Genomic DNA, 19,543 nt, shown 5'->3' on the forward strand with positions numbered 1-19,543 from the left:
TTTTAAATTACTTGTTTTTCATTGGGAAACACACACTTTGTGGAGTAGCACCACTACCGTATTTTCACGCCTATAAGGCGCGCATAAAAGTCAAAAATTTTCTCCAAAATAGTCAGGGCGCCTTATAATGCAGAGTCCCCTTTGTGAGCGCCGCCAAGTGGCGCCGAGCGGGAGCGCTCGCGGGGGCGCCTAGCGGCTGGCGATAGCGCTGGCTACCGGAAGCAGCTTATTTCCGGGTTCCGGTGCGCAGTGACTGCTGGGAAATATAGTTCTTCCTCGCTACACCCACACGCTAAAAACATGTTTTAAAAAGGCAACGGAAGCAAAACTGAGTTCGGTTGGACTTTATTTAGACATTTTACAATTTACTCAAGTCATCACCTTCAAATCCCTCAAACTCCTCATCTTCTGTGTCAGAATTAAACAATTACCCAAACGAGCCTTCCAAATAGCCGCCCCCCCTCTTCGTTCTCAGAGTCACCGTAATTTCCATGTGGCTCCTTAGAAATTATGCCGGCTTTGGCAAAAGCTCGAACAACCGTGCAAGCAGACACGTTCGCCCAGGCGGCAATGATCCATTGACAAATCGTAGCGTAAGAAGCCCGGCGCTGCCTGCCACTTTTCGTGAAGCTGTGTTCGCCAGCGATCATCCACTGCTCCCACGCCGCTCGTAACTTTGATTTGAAAGCCCGGTTGATGCCGATGTCCAGCGGCTGTAATTCTTTGGTCAAGCCTCCGGGAATGACGGCAAGCTCTGAGTATACGTCACGTAACCAGTCTCGGCGGCGCTCGTGACGTATATGTCAAGCGACCAGATGGATTTTTTCACGGCTCGCCGTCTGTTTTGATTTGCGACTCCATGCGTGCTCATCTCACAGCAACGGTTAAAAACCAGATCATGAAAATGAACTCAGATCTTGCCGTCATTCCCGGAGGCTTGACCAAAGAGTTACAGCCGCTGGACATCGGCATCAACCGGGCTTTCAAATCAAAGTTACGAGCGGCGTGGGAGCAGTGGATGATCGCTGGCGAACACAGCTTCACGAAAAGTGGCAGGCAGCGCCGGGCTTCTTACGCTACGATTTGTCAATGGATCGTTGCCGCCTGGGCGAACGTGTCTGCTTGCACGGTTGTTCGAGCTTTTGCCAAAGCCGGCAAAAAATCTAAGGAGCCACATGGAAATTACGGTGACTGAGAACGAAGAGAGGGGGGGACCCGGCTATTTGGAAGGCTCGTTTGTGCAATTGTTTAATTCTGACACAGAAGATGAGGAGTTTGAGGGATTTGAAGGTGATGATGACTTGAGTAAATTGTAAAATGTCCAAATAAAGCACTACCGAACTCAGTTTTGCTTCCGTTGCCTTTTTAAAGCGTGTTTTTAGCGAGTGGGTGTAGCGCCCCAGAACTATATTTCCCAGCAGTCACTGCGCACCGGAACCCGGAAATAAGCTGCTTCCGGTAGCCAGCGCTATTGCGTTTCGATGTTAATCCATATATAATATAAATGCGTCTAATGAAATGGTGCGTGCTTTGTGTGTCTAAAATACAGAAATAGCACTTGTTACTGACACTGCAGGGTAAAAAACGATGCGCCAAATAGGCGTGAAAATACGGTAATTTCGTTAAACGCAGCTGTTGTATAATGACAAAAAAGGCATTTGATTTGAAGACATACATTGTAATATTAAAGGATTAAAATCGTAATATTACGAGGTTTCAAGTTCCTTTGTTGCTTATTTTTACCTTACATGAGTTGTGACTTTTCAAAGGCTGTCACTGTCGGAAAAATTAAGAGAAAAAGTCGTAAAATTGCTAGGTTAAAGTCATATGTAACTTATTTTTATGTTACGTGGTACCCAGTTGTTTGTGGAAGGCAGACTTCAACTTTCGGCAATTAAAAGGGTGATCTGAACACAAGCTCAGGAGGTTTTGGAGAATAAAAGTCAGGTTTCTGAGCTGAAGACTATTTTGTCAAGGAGGTTTGTGTATTGGCATGTTGTAGTGCTGCACCGGCCTTCAATCAAAATTACAGTAATCCCTCGAATATCGCTGTTAATGTAGACCAGACATGGCCACGATAATTGAAAAATCGCGAAGTAGGGTCACCCCTATTTCAGCGTGGATTTTCACATTTTTATGTCTTAAGTGCTGAGTCCTAGTAGCAAAAGTGGCTTCCGCTTACAAGTTTCAGTGTGGATTTTCACATTTTTATTAACTTAAAATAAATAAATAATAATTAATAGCGGGAAAAAAATTGTAGTAGTGATTTCTCAATAAGTGAAGATGTGATAATCGAGGGATTACAGTACAAGGTTTTCACGCAGAATTGTGGCATTATTCAAATGGACACTGGTTGTGGGAGTGTATTAACGCGTTTTTTTTAAAGATCCGGTTGGAGTGTCTTCGTTTAAACGGGCCCTGAATTCTGATACGTTTGAAGGAGCTCCTATGACAAATATAGTAGCCAATGGTAGAATTGACAAAACTGAAGTTACCGGAATAAGATGGTCTTGTAGAGTGAGATGTCAGGTAAGCCTTCAGAGCATTAATTGACGCTTCCCTCATCAATGCAGTCAGGTCAGCACCACTGTATCAAAGAAGTTATAAAAGAATATATTTAAAGACTGGCACACAGACAGGTAGATTAGTTGAGTAACTGCGTAAACAGGTGAGTGATACGGCAAGTATTTGTATTAGTATCCTTAGGTACAAAACAAAGTTTTAATCTTATATTTGCTGCCACAAGGAACACATTAGGTAATGCATGGACAAAGTTTCCTGGCAGATTTGGTCCCTCACAATACATAGGTCAGTTGACTTGGCCTAAATCATTCAATGTTTTTATCAGAAAGCTGTCAATTTTCAACAATATACACAATAAAGAGGTGCATCTCAAATAACTGGAAAATGTAAAAACTTTCTGCCATTCATCTTATTGCTATTGCTAAATTATTACACAAACATTGTTTTCCATTATTCTTTCTTTCTTGTACTCCAGATGAGCATATTTGGATAGGATAACTTTATTCATCCCGTATTTGGGAAATGTCATTGTGACAGTAGCAAGTTAGACAGTACAGTCGCAAAGGCCACAGAACAACAAACCAAAGCAAAAAGTACAAAGCAAATCAAAGTAAATGGAAACTGGAAAATGGAAACAAAAACTGGAACCATACACAGGAATTCTTCCACAAGATGGGGAACTTCTGCAGACTGTGACCGAGGTAGAGAATATGCAGAGTCACTCTTCCAAGCTTATCCGCACAGTTATTATAATAAAGATCGGAAAAAACAATTACCACATTTACTCGCATATAAGCTGCCCCTGATTCCCAATTTTCACCTCCATATTCATGGTTTTTATAGGGAGTACAAATGTGTTACTTTGAAGCTAAAATCTTAAGAAATTTATGAATCCAAAGCACATTATTAGGGTCAATATCATAAGGAAGTTAATATGCCTGTCTTTGTAAATGCAAAATATCAACTTATTCAATTTGAAAAAAGAAAAGTCTATCTTGATGAGAACCTGATGCTTTCTAATTACAGAAATTACAATTTTCTTACCACAAGTTTAAGATGTTGTGGCAGCCATAATGTTCTCATGTCAAAATATCTCAATTATTTCGATGGTTTATATTACTCAAATAGTTGTCACTTTCGAACAAGAAACAAAATGAAAAAAAAATCTAAGTGGAATTTAGTTTTATTTCAAAATCAAGGCTACTTGCGTCTGGCCAGTCAGAGCGCATTTAACTAGGTTTAGACGGCAGCGTCCTAGGTAAGATGGCCGCGCCCCGACCTAGGTAAAATAGCCATGCCCGGAGCGAGCAGTGACAGGGATGTGAGTTTTTTCACGTTTTATGTAAGATACGCATGTTTTTTTTCTTGAATTTCATTTATAGACATCAAAATTAATTTAGTTTAGCGTTTTATTTGTTCATCTTTTCTCTATTCTGAAATAAATGACCGTATAGGCCGCATTGTCTTGCGTCATGATGTCATCGTGTCATGGCGTCGTCAACTTGCAGTTTCGTGCATGTCATGTTGTTATGCGCATATAAGCCGTGCTCTCGATTCCATCATATTTTTGTCTGAAAAAAGTGGCTTATATGCGAGTAAATACGGTTTCTGCCTCTGCCTGATTTTTTGAAAAAAATAATTGAGGCCAACATCAAAACGACTGCAAAGATTCCCTGAATCTTCATATTGTGTCTGAGGCAGCGTGACTCAGTGGTAGTGTAGATGTTGCCCAAGCCAGAAGTTTAGGGTCTGATTTCCTGCCATGGCGACTGTGTATGTATACTGACATACATACGTACGTGGAAGTCTTCCCTACAGGAACTTGCCTGGTTAGTACAAATGTGGTTCAAGACAATCATAGGAATAACACCTGAATTTGACACCGAGACGTTCTAGAATAGTCCTGGAAATGTAAAGTTAAATTAAAGTTAAAATAGAAGTCATGCAATTAACATACATGAACTCCCATCTCTGAACCTCTTCGCCAATCATCTTAAAGCCTGGCTATTAGACAAACAAAATTGCGATCATAACACTGTCTAAAACTGTGCTACATGTGTGTATGTGTCATCATTTACCTTCAACCCACACAAGGGACTAAAGATGGAAATTAGCCCTCGCCTACAATCTTACATACAGACGCTCCCCTACTTACGAACGAGTTAGGTTCCGAGCGATTGTTCATAAGTTGGATTTGTTGGCAAGTTGATTCAGTGCTATATTTTGTATTATAATTTATGTTTAAGGCCCATATAAGTATATTGAAGGTTTATATAAGTGCATTTGTATGTTTAAGGCTTGTATAAGTAACCTGCATTGGTTTGTACTGAAAAAAACATTTAACGAACGATCGTCGAACGATTCAAGTTGTATGCCCGTGCAACGCTCACCATTTTCTCACTCGCGTCAAGCTTCTTTATTATTGCCACTTTTGTTTCAAATGAAATGGCTTGCCTCTTTCTTGCACTACCACCCTCACTAGAAGCCTTTCGCTTTTCACCAACCATATTGAATAATGGATGCACGAGATATTTAATGATAAAAATGTTCTTTGCGCACTGGAGATACGTTCACGCACTTACGCACTGCAACGAACTGGGCAGAGGAAGGTGGATACTGGGTGAGCTCTCAGCGCCAGGCGTCGGTATTAGCGGCGGAAAGAAGCACTACAAGAAGTAGCCGAAAGAAGCCAGGCTCACAGAACAAAGAAAGTTGTAAAAACATTAAAGTATAAAGTACAAAGTAAAGTAAAGAGGAATGTATTAAGAAATATTAAAATGTAATTTAAAAAAAGATAGAAGGGCTGTAAAACACAAAAAACATTAGAATATACAGAGCTAATGTCACTGGCTTCCGCGTGACGGCACCATCTTGGGGTAAAAAAAAAAAACCTATGCGCAGACATGTTCGTATGTACCGTTGTTCGTAACTCGAATGTTCGTAAGTAGGGGAGCGTCTGTACTTACATACAGTGGTACCTCAAGATATGATCTTAATTTGTTCCGGGACTGAGCTCGTATTTTCTCGTAACTCAAACGAACGTTTCCCATTGAAATGAACTAAAAACAAATTAATTTGTTCCAACCCTCTGAAAAAACACCATAAACAGGACATTGGATTGGAAAAAATGTTTTATTTGTTCTAATTCGCCATCTATTAACAAAGTATCAAATAACTAGTGGTTTAATAGTATACTAAAATGCGTTAAATAGAACTAAAATTAGACGGATTTCGCAGAGGGTAGAGAGAGAGGGTCAGGGAGGGGGGAGAAGACTTTTTGCACGACAACGCAACATAAACAAATTTAAATGAACTTGGATTACGATGCAGACACTCAAAAATAAGTTTAATCTAACTTTACACTAAACGTAATTCTAATTTTGATTTACATTTTTATACCTTTCTTCCCCCGGCGGGTTGGCTCTGTTTGCCCCACCTCCACCCTGAGTTTCAGATGCAACCTATCGATGGTAGTTTGCTTTTGTATTCCCTTCAAAATATTCCAAAAATTATGCACACTAATGTCCTCACAATAGGATAACGCACGGCCACTTGCCAACGAGTAGTATATATAACTCTCGTATTAGCGATCGCCTCGCCATTCTCAATGACTAACGGGAAAAACACTGAAAGAATGCAACGCTCCGCCCAGTGCTCGCAGAGACATTACAAGAGGGAGTTGCGACCAGAGATACATTACACGAGGGAGTTGCGGGGAGAGAGACAGTGCCCATGATGTTCTTATGAGCAGCCTCCCGTGTCCGCTGTCTGCTCGTATATCAAAATTTGTCTCGTATCTGAAGATAAATATTTGCCCGAAATTTTACTCATATCTCAAATTTCTCGTATGTCGGGCCACTCGTATGTCGAGGTACCACTGTATATAAGTTCATTAACGAGGGCAGCCTGGCGGCTGAGTGTTCAGCATGTCGGTCTCACAGTCGGGGACCTGGGTTCAAATCCAGGTCAGTCCACCTGTGAGGAGTTTGCATGGATTTTCTCCGGGTACTCTGGTTTCCTCCCACATTCCAAAGACATGCATGGTAGGCTGATTGGACACTCTAAATTGCCCTTCGGTATAAGTGTGAGCGTGAATGATTGTTTGTCTCCTTGTGCCCTGTGATTGGCTGGCCACCAATTCAGGGTGTCCCCCCCGCCTCTGGCCCGAAGTCGGCTGGGATAGGCTGCAGCACCCCCCGCGGTCCTAGTGAGGATAAAGCGGTTCAGAAAAGGTGAGATGTTCATTAACATGAATATAAATATATTCATATGTGCTGTCCCTTATTAAATAAATCAAACTCAAACTCAATCTGATCTCTTAAGAGACTGTGGCCAATAGCTATAATAATAATACAGTCCGTCCAGTCAAGAAAACAACAACATACCATAGAGTAATTTTATATACAACATTATTATAGACAAAGACATTAAAGAAAATAAACAATTAGTGTTAGTACAAAAAGTATGTTAATATAGAGTTGGTTACATATTTTTTATTAATGAAACTAAGAAAAAAGTGATGGCATTTAATACCATCTTGCAATTCATATTGCACACATGCCTTTGTCGTGTTGAAACATATGTTTCAAGTCACAATACACAGCTCTAATTTTACTGTTGCAAATGAAAATAATGCTTAGAAAAAAAACATCGCCCAACTGCAGATAACAGTTTTAATGCAGCAGTTAACCGCCCCTATCCCCCAAAAGCCTAAATAAGGTCAGAGTTATTTTGAAAGTTTAGCAATTTAGATGAGTTCTTTTGAGGCAGGCATAAAAATCAAGACACTTTTCAGAGACTTACGTGAAGTTGTCACAGCGTTTATCATATGCAATCTCTTCCAGGCTAACATCTGGTTCTAACGGAGGTTTGGTTCCATTCTGTATGTTAGATGAAAAGATCACAATTTATACACACAAAAAAATCCATTGTAAACGTTACATTTAAAAATATGGTTTTATGAATCTTGAAATATCGCCAGGGATGGTGCTGAATGCAGTAAATGATCCAGTTGGGTTTGCAGAGTGCAGGTATTATTAGCCAAAATGTCACCAATGACCCTAAATTGACATATGCCGTGAAAAAGCATTTGCTCCCTTCCTGATTTATCTGTTTTTTTTGCATATTTATCACACACAAAGGTTGCAGATCATCAAACCAATTTTAGTATGGCACAGAGACAACCCAAGGAAATAGAAAATGCAGTTTCAAAATGATGATTTTATTTACCAAAGCAGAAAAAATTACAAACTTGTCTGGCCCTGTATGATAAAGTAGATGCCCACTGAACATAATAACGGGTTGTGCCACTTTTGGCAGCGATAACTGGAATCAAGCGTTAACGATAATTTGTGTTGAGTATTTCACATTGCTTTGGAGGAATTTTGGCTCACTCTTTTTGCAGAATTGAAAGAATTCTGCCAAGTACGAGGGTTTTCTAGCATGTGACAGCCTGTTTCCGATCACACCACAGCATTTCAATAGGATTTAAATCTGGACTTTGACTTGGGCACTCCAAAACTTTAGCTTTGTTTTTTGTTTTTTTGAGCCATTCAGAGGGACCTGCTGGTGTGCTTTGGATTGTTGTCATGCTGCATGCTCCAAGAGCGCTGGACTTAAAACACACAAACTGAGGGCTGGACATTCTCCTTCAAAATTTTCTGGTAGACAGCAGAATTCATTCTCCCATCAATTACAGCAAGCCACACTGGTCTTGAGCAAAGCAGCCCTAGACCATTACTGCCATCACCATGCGTTACTATTGGTATAGTGTTCTTTTGATGGAATGATGTGCCAAATGTAACAGGCCGCACAGTTTCCAATAAGTTAAACTTTTGACATCAGTCCTCAAAATATTCTTCCAAAAGTGTGGAGGATCATAAAGAATTTTTTTGGCAAATGTAAAATAAGCCTTTATATTCTTTTTGGACAGCAATGGTTTTCACCTTGGAACTCCAACAACAACTGCCATTGTTGCCAGCTTTGGCCAGTGTATTTCTTATAGTAGAGTCATGAACATTGGTTGACCTTAACTGAGGCGAGCAAGGCCTGCAGGTCTTTCAATGTTTTTCTAGGTTCATTTTTGACCTCCTTGATGAGTACTCATCACACTCGGAGGAATTTTAGCTACCCAAGCACTCTCGCAAAGGTTTTCCACTGTTCAAAGTTCTCACCGCTTGTGGATAATGGCTCTGAAAGTGGTTCGTTGGAGTCCCAGAGACTTGGAAATGGCTTTGTAACCTTTTCCAGACTGATAGATCTCCATCACCTTTTTTTGCATTTCTTCCTGAATTTCTTTGGACTTCACTTTGTCTGACACATTCTATTTAAGTGTTTTCTTGATTAAAATTTGGTGGTACAGTAATCCCTCGATTATCACGGTTAATGTAGACCAGGCATGGCCGCGATAAACGAAAAACCGTGAAGTAGGGACACCGCTATTTAAAGAAAAAATATATATATTTTTTTTACTTCAGTGCTGAGTTCTAGTAGCAAGCGGAGGACAGGGGAGTGGCTTCCACTTCCGAGTTTCAGCATGGATTTTCACATTTTTATGAACTTACAAAAAATAATTTAACTAACAAAAAAATATCAAGAAATTCCCCCAGAAAAAAAACGCAATGCAGTGAAGCCTCGATAGTTGAAGCCACGATATTGGAGGGATTACTGTAATCAGGTCTGGGCACGGCCTGTGAAATAGAATTTCCTATAATTGTGAATAGTCAGTTATTTTGTAATTTTACAAAGTTGGCAATTGTTTTTGCACATAGGGCCAGAAAAGTTTGTAATTTTTCTGCCTTTGTAAATAAAATCTTCATATAGAAATTGCATTTTCTCATACGAACAGAGCGAGAGCGAAATAGCGCAAGAATGAGAAAGCGAGAGCGAAATAGTGCAAGAATGAGAAAGCGAGTGCAAGAGAAAGAGAATTTGCTCAGAATTTTCCTCGTATCTCAAATATCTCCTACGTTGGTACACTCGTGTGTCAAGGTATTATTGAATTTGCGAAGCAGTGGATTAAGGTCATAATAACATAAAAACGCTCCCCATTGTCCTTTACTGAAGCTGAAAAGAACCAATTTTATGCCAAAAAAATGCTTCCAGTTAAGATGTGGTCAAGTTTATCAATAAGTTTGAAAATTTGACATGAACTGCACCTTACTATATTTCTGTTAATGCAGATATACAGAATTTAAACTTTGTAATTACCTTTAAAATTGTTTTAACCTACCTTTGTAATGGTAAGCAGAATTGCATGGCGGTCAGCAGGAGGTGGCATACCCACATACAACGTTTTATCCAGACGACCAGGTCTTAGTATAGCGGGATCAATGATATCTGTTGTGGGGGGGGCACACTTTTATTTCCATGACCAGTGTTATTAAAACTAAATACTATTTGTGAATCCTTCTCATGTTAAATATGTTTATTGCTCTCCAGCCGTGGACAGGTAGCACTTTATTATATATTGAGACAGCCAATTGCCCCCCTTATTAATGATTGAAATTCCCCTTATTAAGCAATTATAAACCATTTAAACACAACGCGGCATATATTTACTCACATAAGCCGCACTTAAAAGTATAAAAATGCACTAAATTCAAGATTGTGTAGATGTCGCTGTATGTCGCTGACAGCTTGACTCTCTGGGTACATTTCTTGCTGACGCGCAGTGAAAAGGCAGAACGCCTGACGCACGTGCACAGATCATGCTCAAAGCATGACAACATTAGCAATCGACAATGACGTTTTTATCTGCTACCAGTGACCGAGATGATCCGGATTGGAGCCGAAATGGGGAAGACGAGATTGTTTTTACAAAAAAAACTGGCTTTTTGTAAAACATTTTTTCCAGTACGAAAGTTGTTATACGGCATACACAATTTGAAATGATCAAAAACGTATAAAGTTCTACTAAGTTGACAGGTATACAGTCCTTCACACACAGGGAAATTCATGTCGTGCTTTGTTGGTTTGAACCCTGTGCTTTGCCAAAAGGTATTTTCGTTTTCAAACTGCCAGTCAAATTGTAGCGACGTCATTGCGTCACCGTAAAATGTCCATTACATTGATTGATTTATTTGATAATGGACAGCACATATTAAGGAACATATTTATATTCATGTTAATGAACATATATTTGTAAATATAATTTACATCTTAAGTCCCTTGTGTAGGTACAAGATAAACAATAACACACATTCACATAGTACAACTTAAGACAGCGTCGTGATTGCAATTTTGTTCATCTAACAGCCACACTTTAAGATGGTTGGCGAAGAGGTTCAGAGACGGAGTTCACGTATATTCATCTAATCTAAACTATTATATAAATGCATCTTTGTTTGTATGTGTGTATCTGTCTGTGTATATATCTGTTCGATCCCTGTGGACTCTGAAACGACTGAAGCGATTTTCATGTCATAGGCTAGGTTTTGTGTCAAAACACCCCCGATAAGTATCGAAAAAAATTGGGTTTTCAAAATAATTGTCCGATTCACACCAAATTCGACACACATTCGTAAACTCCCGTCATAAGTGTTAATCTGGAGTTTCAAGAACATGGGTGTCTTAACACCAAAGAAAATCGATAAAATAAAAAAACCAAACCCATTTCAACTACGACTGAACTGCCAATTTGACCTCCATGGACTTTTGACCAAGTCGCTCAATGTTTAATTTCACTGCTTCAGTCCCCAAAAGAAAACAGAAAATGACAACCCTTTAATAAATGCATCTTTGTCTGTGTATGTGTGTGAGTGTATCTGTTTGTGTGTTTGTGTGTATGTGTGTATCCGTGTGTGTGTGTGTGTGTCTGTTTGTTTCCTTATGGACTTTAAAACGGCTAAGCCAATTTATCTGAAAATTTACACAGTTATGCTTTTAAGTAGACTTTTAAGTGCGCCCTATAGGTGTGAAAATACGGTATATGAAGCAGAGATCATGAAGCTTATCGATGGAGGATGTCACCAAACTTTCAGCAGAATAAGTACTCCGTTCTAGAGAGTCATGGTTCATCCCTCACCACCTTGTCCATCGCAATGAAAAGGATCGATTCGTATTTGACTGCTCCTTCTCCTATGGCGGTCTTTCTCTCAATGAGCAACAACTCCCAGGTCCGACTCTAGGACCATCGCTCATCGGTGTCCTCCTGCGGTTCAGACAGTATGAAGTTGCCATAAGTGGGGACATCCGAGCAATGTTCCATCAGGTCCGTCGGCTCCCAGATGATCAGCCATTGATGAGGTTCATCTGGAGGAACCTGCGACGAGATCCTGAGCCTGATGTTTACCAATGGCAGGTGCTACCATTTGGCACGACCAGCAGCCCCTGCTGTGCCACCTTTACACTGCAGAAACATGTTAAAGACACAGACGGACATGAGAATATCCGGCAGTCCTTGGAACAGTCATTCTATGTGGACAACTGCTTACAGAGCCTGTCTTCACCTGAAGCTGCCAAACTCCTTGTGGATAAGATGAGACAGTGCCTCGCAACTGGAGGTTTTGAGATCAGGCAGTGGGCAAGCAACGTCTCTCCTGTCATGTCCCATCTGCCATCTACTGCCAGATCAGAGAATGCTGAGCAGTGGTTGACCGAAAGGCAGACTGATCCTCAGGAGCCAGTCTGATATAGTCTACGCTGAGGTCAGACGTCAGTATTGGTTCCTATGAGGGAGGCAAGCCATAAATATTCACCAGAGATCTTGTGTTGAGTGTAGGAATTGGAGAGAAAAGCCAGTTGTGCCCAAGATGGCGGACTTACCTCCTGCATGCCTGCGGATCCTAAAACCCCCATTCTTCTCCACTGGTGTAGACTATTTCGGCCCATACACTGTTAAGGTTGGGGAGTTGTCTTTAAATGCCTGACCACCCGTTGTGTTCACCTGGATCTGCTAGCCAACCTGGATAAAGACTCCTTCCTCTTGGGACTTCGAAGATTCATTGCTCGCCAAGAAGCCCCTTCAGACATTCTCTCGGACCAGGGGACAAACTTTCGAGGGACAGAGAAGGAACTGCGTGAGGCCTACGCTGCTATGGAACCACAGCTACAAGAAAGGCTTGCCCAGCAACAAATTAAGTTCCAGTTTAATCATCCAGCATCACCTCATTTTGGTGGCATCTGGGAGCGTGAGATTTGGTCAGTTAAGCACGCTCTACGAGTGGTCATCGGCACACAGGCACTCCTTGAAGAAGTCTTGCTGACCCTCATAACCGAAGTAGAAGGAATCCTTAATGCCAAGCCATTGGGATACATGTCATCGGATGTTGCAATTCGGATCCCGTGACGCCAAGTATGTTGTTGATGGGGCGGCGGGACGCCTCCCTGCCGCAAGTGTCCTATGCTGCAGACACCCCCACCAAGAGACGCTGGCGCCACTGCCAAGTGATGGTAGACGACTTCTGGGGGAGGTACCTTCTCCACTACCTACCGTCTCTTCAAGTGCGACAAAAGTGGCAACAACCTGCCGACAATTTCACCATGAGCACTGTGAGCAGCTGCCTCAAGATCAATGGCCTGTTGGAAAGGTGGTGAAGCTGAATGCCAGTTCCGATTGATGTATTCAATCAGGTGAGGTCCAAGCTGGAGATAAGATTTACCTGCGACCAGTGGCACGGCTAGTCCAGCTGCCGGCTATCCTGAATGACTCAATTGACTGAGGGACTTAATGCGGTCTAGGAAATTCAAGTTATTATATAATAGCCATGCTACGCTCTGCTCAGTGCTCGTAGAGACATATTTGCTCGAAATTGTATACGTATCTCAAATTGCTCGTATGTCGGGGCCCTCGTATGTCAAGGTATTACTGTACTTGGATTTGATATAAAAGAAGCTGAAGAACCATCTGTGTGCCTTCGTCTCACTCTCTGACCGGAGAATCTGTTTAGATGAGGTGTACCAGCGCTATCAAAGAACATTGCAAACCTAAGCTAACTCGCTAATAACGAGAGTGAATAGCTGTCTTGAATAATCCCAACTACACTTAAACATATCTAAGACGGTCTGTATGTACTTCTCAAAAACAGCAACAAATAACAGTGACCCTCAATATTTGCAGTGTTATAATAATAATAATCGGACATAGGCCCTGTCGTCATCATCAACAATGAAAAAGCCTACTTGTCATCACACCCAGAAACTGCGTATGACGAAATTGGTGGTGCTTCTCCATAAGCTGCGTTTACTCGGCAAAAGACCCCTGTTGACCCTTCTTTTTCAAGACCCCTGTAATTCTCCCTGGGATGCTGTCGATCAACTTCTGAACCAAATCCTGAGTGATGGCCGTCAATTCTTGCACACTCAATGCTCGGAGTTTGTAAGAATTTGTGGGTTTCTGATTGTCTGTTTAGGTTCATTAGAAACAATCCAACACCTGAGTCAGCAAAATTATATTTTGACAGTGATCATATCATATATGACTTCCTGCCTACCAAGTTGGTCAACAGCTTGCAAAAAACAATTGAAACCATTTATAAGCAAGATCTGAAAGTATTGGACAGAAAGCCAAAAACGCACCATAGGCCTATATGCCTTTAGGCCTATACGCCTGTAAGTCTATACAGTGGTACCTCGAGATACGAGCTTAATGAGTTCCGGGACTGAGCTCGTATGTCGATTTACTTGTATCTCAAATCAATGTTACCCAAAGAAATTAGCTAAAAACAAAATCATTCCAACCCGCTGTAAAAAACCAAAAACAGGATATTGGAAGAAAAAACATTTTTTTGTTCTAATTCGCCATCTATTAACAGAGTAACAAATAACTAGTGGGTATTATGTTTTATAGTACTTACCGTATTTTCACGACTATATGGCGCATCGTATTTTTAGCGGCAGTGTCAGTAACGAGTGCTATTTCTGTATTTTAAACACACAAAGGACGCACCGTTTTTTAGACGCATATATGTTATATATTATATATGAATATCTAACCGCAATACCGCTGGCTACCGGAAACAGCCCCAGACTCTTTTTCCGGTTTCCGGTGCGTAGTGACTGCTGGGATATATAGTTCTTGCACGCTACATTCACACGCTAAAAACACGTTTTTAAAAAGCAAAACTGAGTTCGGTTGTACTTTATTTAGCCATTTTACAACTTACTCACGTCATCATCACCCACAAATCCATCAAAGTCCTCATTTCCTGTGTCTGAATTGAACATTTGTCCAAATTAGTCATCGAAAACGCTGAGTTTTATACGTTCGTCCAGGCGGCCACAATCCATTCGCCAATAGTAGCTAGCTGGTAGCTAGCGTAACTTTTCCAACGGTGCTTTACATGCTTCGTCATGCTGTGTTGATGTCGATGTATACAGGCCACAATCCATTCGCAAATAGTAGCTAGCTTGTAGCTAGCGTAACTTTTCCAATGGTGCTTTCCATGCTTTGTCAAGCTGTGTTGATGTCGATGTATACAGGCCACAATCCATTCGCAAATTGAAGCTAACTGGTAGCTAGCGTAACTTTTCCAACAGTGCTTTCCATGCTTTGTCAAGCTGTATTGATGTCGATGTATACAGACCACAATCCATTGGGTGTATTGATAAAAGAACTACTACATATCCCAGCAGTCACTGCGCAGTACTTTGTCTACGGGAAAATAGTAGTCGGTGTACCCTATCAACTGATTCATTTTATTTTATCGCGATAACAATTTTAGTATTGGTCCATATATAAAGCGCACTGGATTATTAGGCGCCCTGTCTATTTTGGAGAAAATTTAAGACTTTTATGTGCGCCTTATAGTCGTGAAAATACAGTAAATTAACGGATTTCACGTTGGGGGAGAGAGAGACTTTTTACACGGCAACCCGCTCGTAACATAACACACACAAAATTAATTTAATCTAACCTTACACTAAACTTGATACTAATTTTGTTTTAAAAGGTAAAAAAAACCTTTCTTCTCCCGGGTTGGCTCTATTTGCCCCGCCTCCACCTTGACTTTCAGGTAGAGTTTTTAAAAGGAACCTATCGAGGGTTGTTTGCTCTTCCCTTCAAAATATTCAGAAAATGATGCACAGAAAATGTCCTCACAGGACGTGCACCATCCTGCACTGACTAACGGGGGGAAAAACACTGGAAAAAATGCAACACTCTACCCAGTGCACGTAGAGACATTTACACGAGGGAGTTGCGGCGAGATGTTGTTCTCAAAGCAGCCTCTCGCGTAGGCTGTATGCTCGTATAGCAAAATTTGTCTCATATAGCAAGGTAAATATTTGCTCAAAATTTTACTTGTATCTCAAATTGCTCGTATGTCAAGGTATTATGGTACGAATATACGCATACACGCGTATACACCTGTGGGTTGTTCGAAATAGGTGTTGATTCCGCCACTATCTTAGGTAATTTTTACTATCCGTCCCCGATGAATTGGAATGTGTTGCAGTCGCCAAATTATTATTAATTACCCTGGTACCTCTACTTACAAATGCTTCTACAAATGAAATCTTCAGGTGATGAAAAGCTTTACTCTTTAATTGCACACACATAAATTTGCATACATATCTCATTCAAATTTGGTAAGCTTTTATCATTCCAAGGGTTTCGGTGGCAGTATTAAAGATCATGGAATGAATTACCGTATTTTCCCACATGTAAGCCGCATTAGAAACAAAAAAAAAAAAAGATTGAATCAAGGGTGCGGGTTATATGCGCACAAGACTTACAGCGTTGCAAAACTATTTTCACCAGTAGATACCAGCAAATTTACAATGACTATTTGTTGGTTATTTTCTGTTTTGCAGTAAGAAAACTACCATTACCGGATGAATTGCTTTTATCATTCCAAGGGTTGAGGTGGCAGTATTAAAGATCATGGAATGAATTATCGTATTTTCCCACATGTAAGCCGCATTAGAAACTTAAAAAAAAATTATGATTGAATCAAGGGTGTGGGTTATATGCGCACAAGACTTACAGCGTTGCAAAACTATTTTCAGCAGTAGATACCAGCAAATTAACAATTACTATTTGTTGGTTATTTTCTCTTTTGCAGTAAGAAAACTACGTGCGATGATTTTTCTTAAGATTTTCCCTTCAATGTAACAAATGTTTACTCCGTATTAAAACCATGAATATGGAGGTGAATCAGGGGCGGCTTTAACGTGAGAAATTGTAAAATTCGACAATTTTAAGGGTGTGGCTTATATGCGAGAAAATATGGTATGCCAATTCAATGTAAAATACCGTATTTATTCAAGTATGACGCGCAAAATCTTGTACCAAAAAACCTAAGCAAAGTTCAGGTATGCATTATACACGAATTTCGGCGAAACACTGCCCTCCACCAGTGACGTAAAACCTGTCTTTGTCCGCCAGATGGAACGCGAGAGCCCTTCTATTGGCCGGTGCTCAAACTTAGAAAAAAGAAGAATGGAATCAATTGTTTGGTGAATCTGATGATCAATCAGACTTATCGATGCAAAATTTTAAATATGATGAATTACACTTTAAGGATATAAAATTGTAAATTCAATTTGAGAATTGTGTTCATACTGGAAGATTTTTTTTACCAGGTTTCCGTACCATATGTTGGGGAAAAAATGTTTTTTCATGGCGACATGTGTTCAGCATTTGCCAGTTACCTTACCGGTGCAATCCTTGGTCTCAGCTGAGAAAAAGTGAAAAAAATGTCACACCAATTTTTAGTCACAAATTATGGGTGCGCGTTATGCACGTGTGCGCGTTACACTCGAATAAATATGGTATGCCTCTCTGTGCCGCGTAAAAAAGTTACAGAGCCACTTCTGGAACCAATTAATTTCCCAAGTAGAGATACCACTTTATTTGCTAAAAAAAATAAGGTTAATAAATTTCAACATTAAATATCATATATTTTAGTGTATTCAATTAAAGAAATGCAATATTGCAAATAATTGCAGTGTGTTTTTTATGTTTAACACAATGTCTTGATTGGTACTGGTCTTTGTAGTAGTGCTTGGGGCCCAAAAGGCTGTAAATTGTGAAACGGGTGTCCAATTGTTTATCAACACGGCAATAAACTGAAATATTTATGTTGGAATAATGATTATTACCCTTAAATCATTATTAGTCATATTTAATTAAAATTGGAAGACATCTTTCAATAAATCCCAAAAATAAATGTGAAGGTCATTGCGGAAACCCTGCTTCTTTTATTATGAAATGTTTAACGGAAACGCGCTCTTAGCTGCTAACTGTGACCTTCACGAATGCTGCAAAGCAGCATTCTTATCTCTGTTGACATTCCTAAGCGATCTCTTTTTCTTTTTGCGCACAATGCTTCGCCTCCTGTGCACAATTATAACGCTTTTTAGAGAAGACTAAATTAATTCCTCTCCCGATATCCAACTATATCACAATATTTTGCCAAGACCCCATAATCGGAAATATGCTGCAAGCATAACTATATCATAGCAAAACCCATTTCTGCCCTCAAGTTTGCTTCAGCACCCCCAAGGCCAATTTTTGTAATGTCTTCACAAAAGGGGTCCCAAAAATTTTTGTCACTCGTGCGGTCCGCGCGCATACTGAATGCCTAACACCGTCAAATCAGCCGCCCCGCGGTCCACATGTTTTTTCCGCGTTTAAATCAGCAGCAAAGACAGTCGCGCTCCCCCGCACCCGACGCATTATTTGACCAGTTTAGAGTATGACAAAAATGCAGGTTTGGCAACCCCGCTAAACATTTAATTGGTCGTTTTGTATTTCTTTTCGACTGTTAACCAAAATATTCCCGCTAGCGGACGGGATAAAACCAAGATAAGCCGCAATAAGCCATTTCATTCCATTAAATTGACAGTACATTTAGGTACTATTAACAAAGTACATCTAGCAGTTGGAAATAACCATTTTAATTGCCGTTTTACAACTTTCAGCGACACACAAAAATTCCAATTGAATTCCATTCACAAAAAATGTGATCTCTGGTTTAACCAAATCAAATGCCAGTGTTTCCATTAAATTTAGCTCAACATCCTCATGTTCAAAATCCTCCTTCAAATCATTTTGAGCAGGCATGTCTTGTTTTTAGAACAAAACAGCCCATCGCCTCACACCTATCAACCAGCCGAGGACCGCTATTATTTACAAAACGGCACGTTTTGCCTTTCCCCGCCTCGTCATCAAAAACAATAATTTGTATCTGTGGAACAAGCCGGGTTGCTTGTCTCTCCATTCATATATTATACATATATATTACTTCTATGCATTTAGTACGTACATTATCCCGTAGTATCAATAGCTTATGCATATTAAGCTAGCAAAACCATATTTATTTCATCAATAAGTTTAGATGTCTAATTCTAAAAGCGCCCTGATTTTCAACAAATTTCCAATCTTTACAGGGCAGACGCATCTTTGGAGCGTCGTCAATAGCCGCTTTAATGTTTGAGCCACCCATTTTGGAGTGGATTCGTGTGTAACCTCGTAGTACCTTTTTTTCTTTTTCCTCCTGTTTCTCCTCAGGCTTTAACAACTACACACACAACCAAAACAACGTCGACCACCACGTTTTATAGACCACACTCGTGTCTACCTGCTAGTGACTAGTATCCGCAGGGTTTTAAAAGTCGCTAATCCCCAGGACGCGGGCCTTATTTCTCAAAATAAGGCCATCGGGTGTGATGCCCTTCGCGCATTTGGAACCCGTCAACAATATGCAGAAATCACACGCGGACTCACCAGAATGCCGATAGATGCCTGCCAAAGATGGATAGTCTTTAACCGACCAGAATCCAGGCGCTGCTGAGAAATATTCCAGCCTGGTAAAGGGATTTCTCGCCATGCACGGTCACTCCAGATATTGAACCGCAGCGTCTGGATTCCTTATCGGTGTGTTGACCCCGGCTACTCGAAGGACCAAAATGTTGGAATAATGATTATTACCCTTAAATCATTATTAGTAATATTTAATTAAAATTGGAAGACATCTTTCAATATCTCTGGTTACAACTTGCAAGGAGGATACTCGTAACGCCGATTCGTTCACAAGCATTCTGACGTGCAGTCTCCTCTTCTCTGTATTTAGTCGCA

General features: G+C 40.4%; 1 protein-coding gene across 8 annotated transcripts in view; it reads right to left on the reverse strand.

The window, feature by feature from the left end:
• Positions 1–19,543, reverse strand: part of nvl (nuclear VCP like) — a 181,305-nt gene that overhangs the window by 38,376 nt on the left and 123,386 nt on the right. For all 8 annotated transcript variants that reach the window (XM_077613087.1, XM_077613083.1, XM_077613082.1 and 5 more), the window contains 3 exons: positions 9,755–9,861; positions 7,327–7,403; positions 2,496–2,587 (listed from right to left, as the gene is read on the reverse strand). In XM_077613087.1, coding sequence (XP_077469213.1) covers positions 2,496–2,587; positions 7,327–7,403; positions 9,755–9,861 — 276 coding nt within the window. The remainder of the gene's footprint in view (positions 1–2,495; positions 2,588–7,326; positions 7,404–9,754; positions 9,862–19,543) is intronic.

The sequence above is a fragment of the Stigmatopora argus genome, chromosome 11 (genome assembly GCF_051989625.1).
Source record: "Stigmatopora argus isolate UIUO_Sarg chromosome 11, RoL_Sarg_1.0, whole genome shotgun sequence".
NCBI lineage: Eukaryota > Metazoa > Chordata > Actinopteri > Syngnathiformes > Syngnathidae > Stigmatopora > Stigmatopora argus.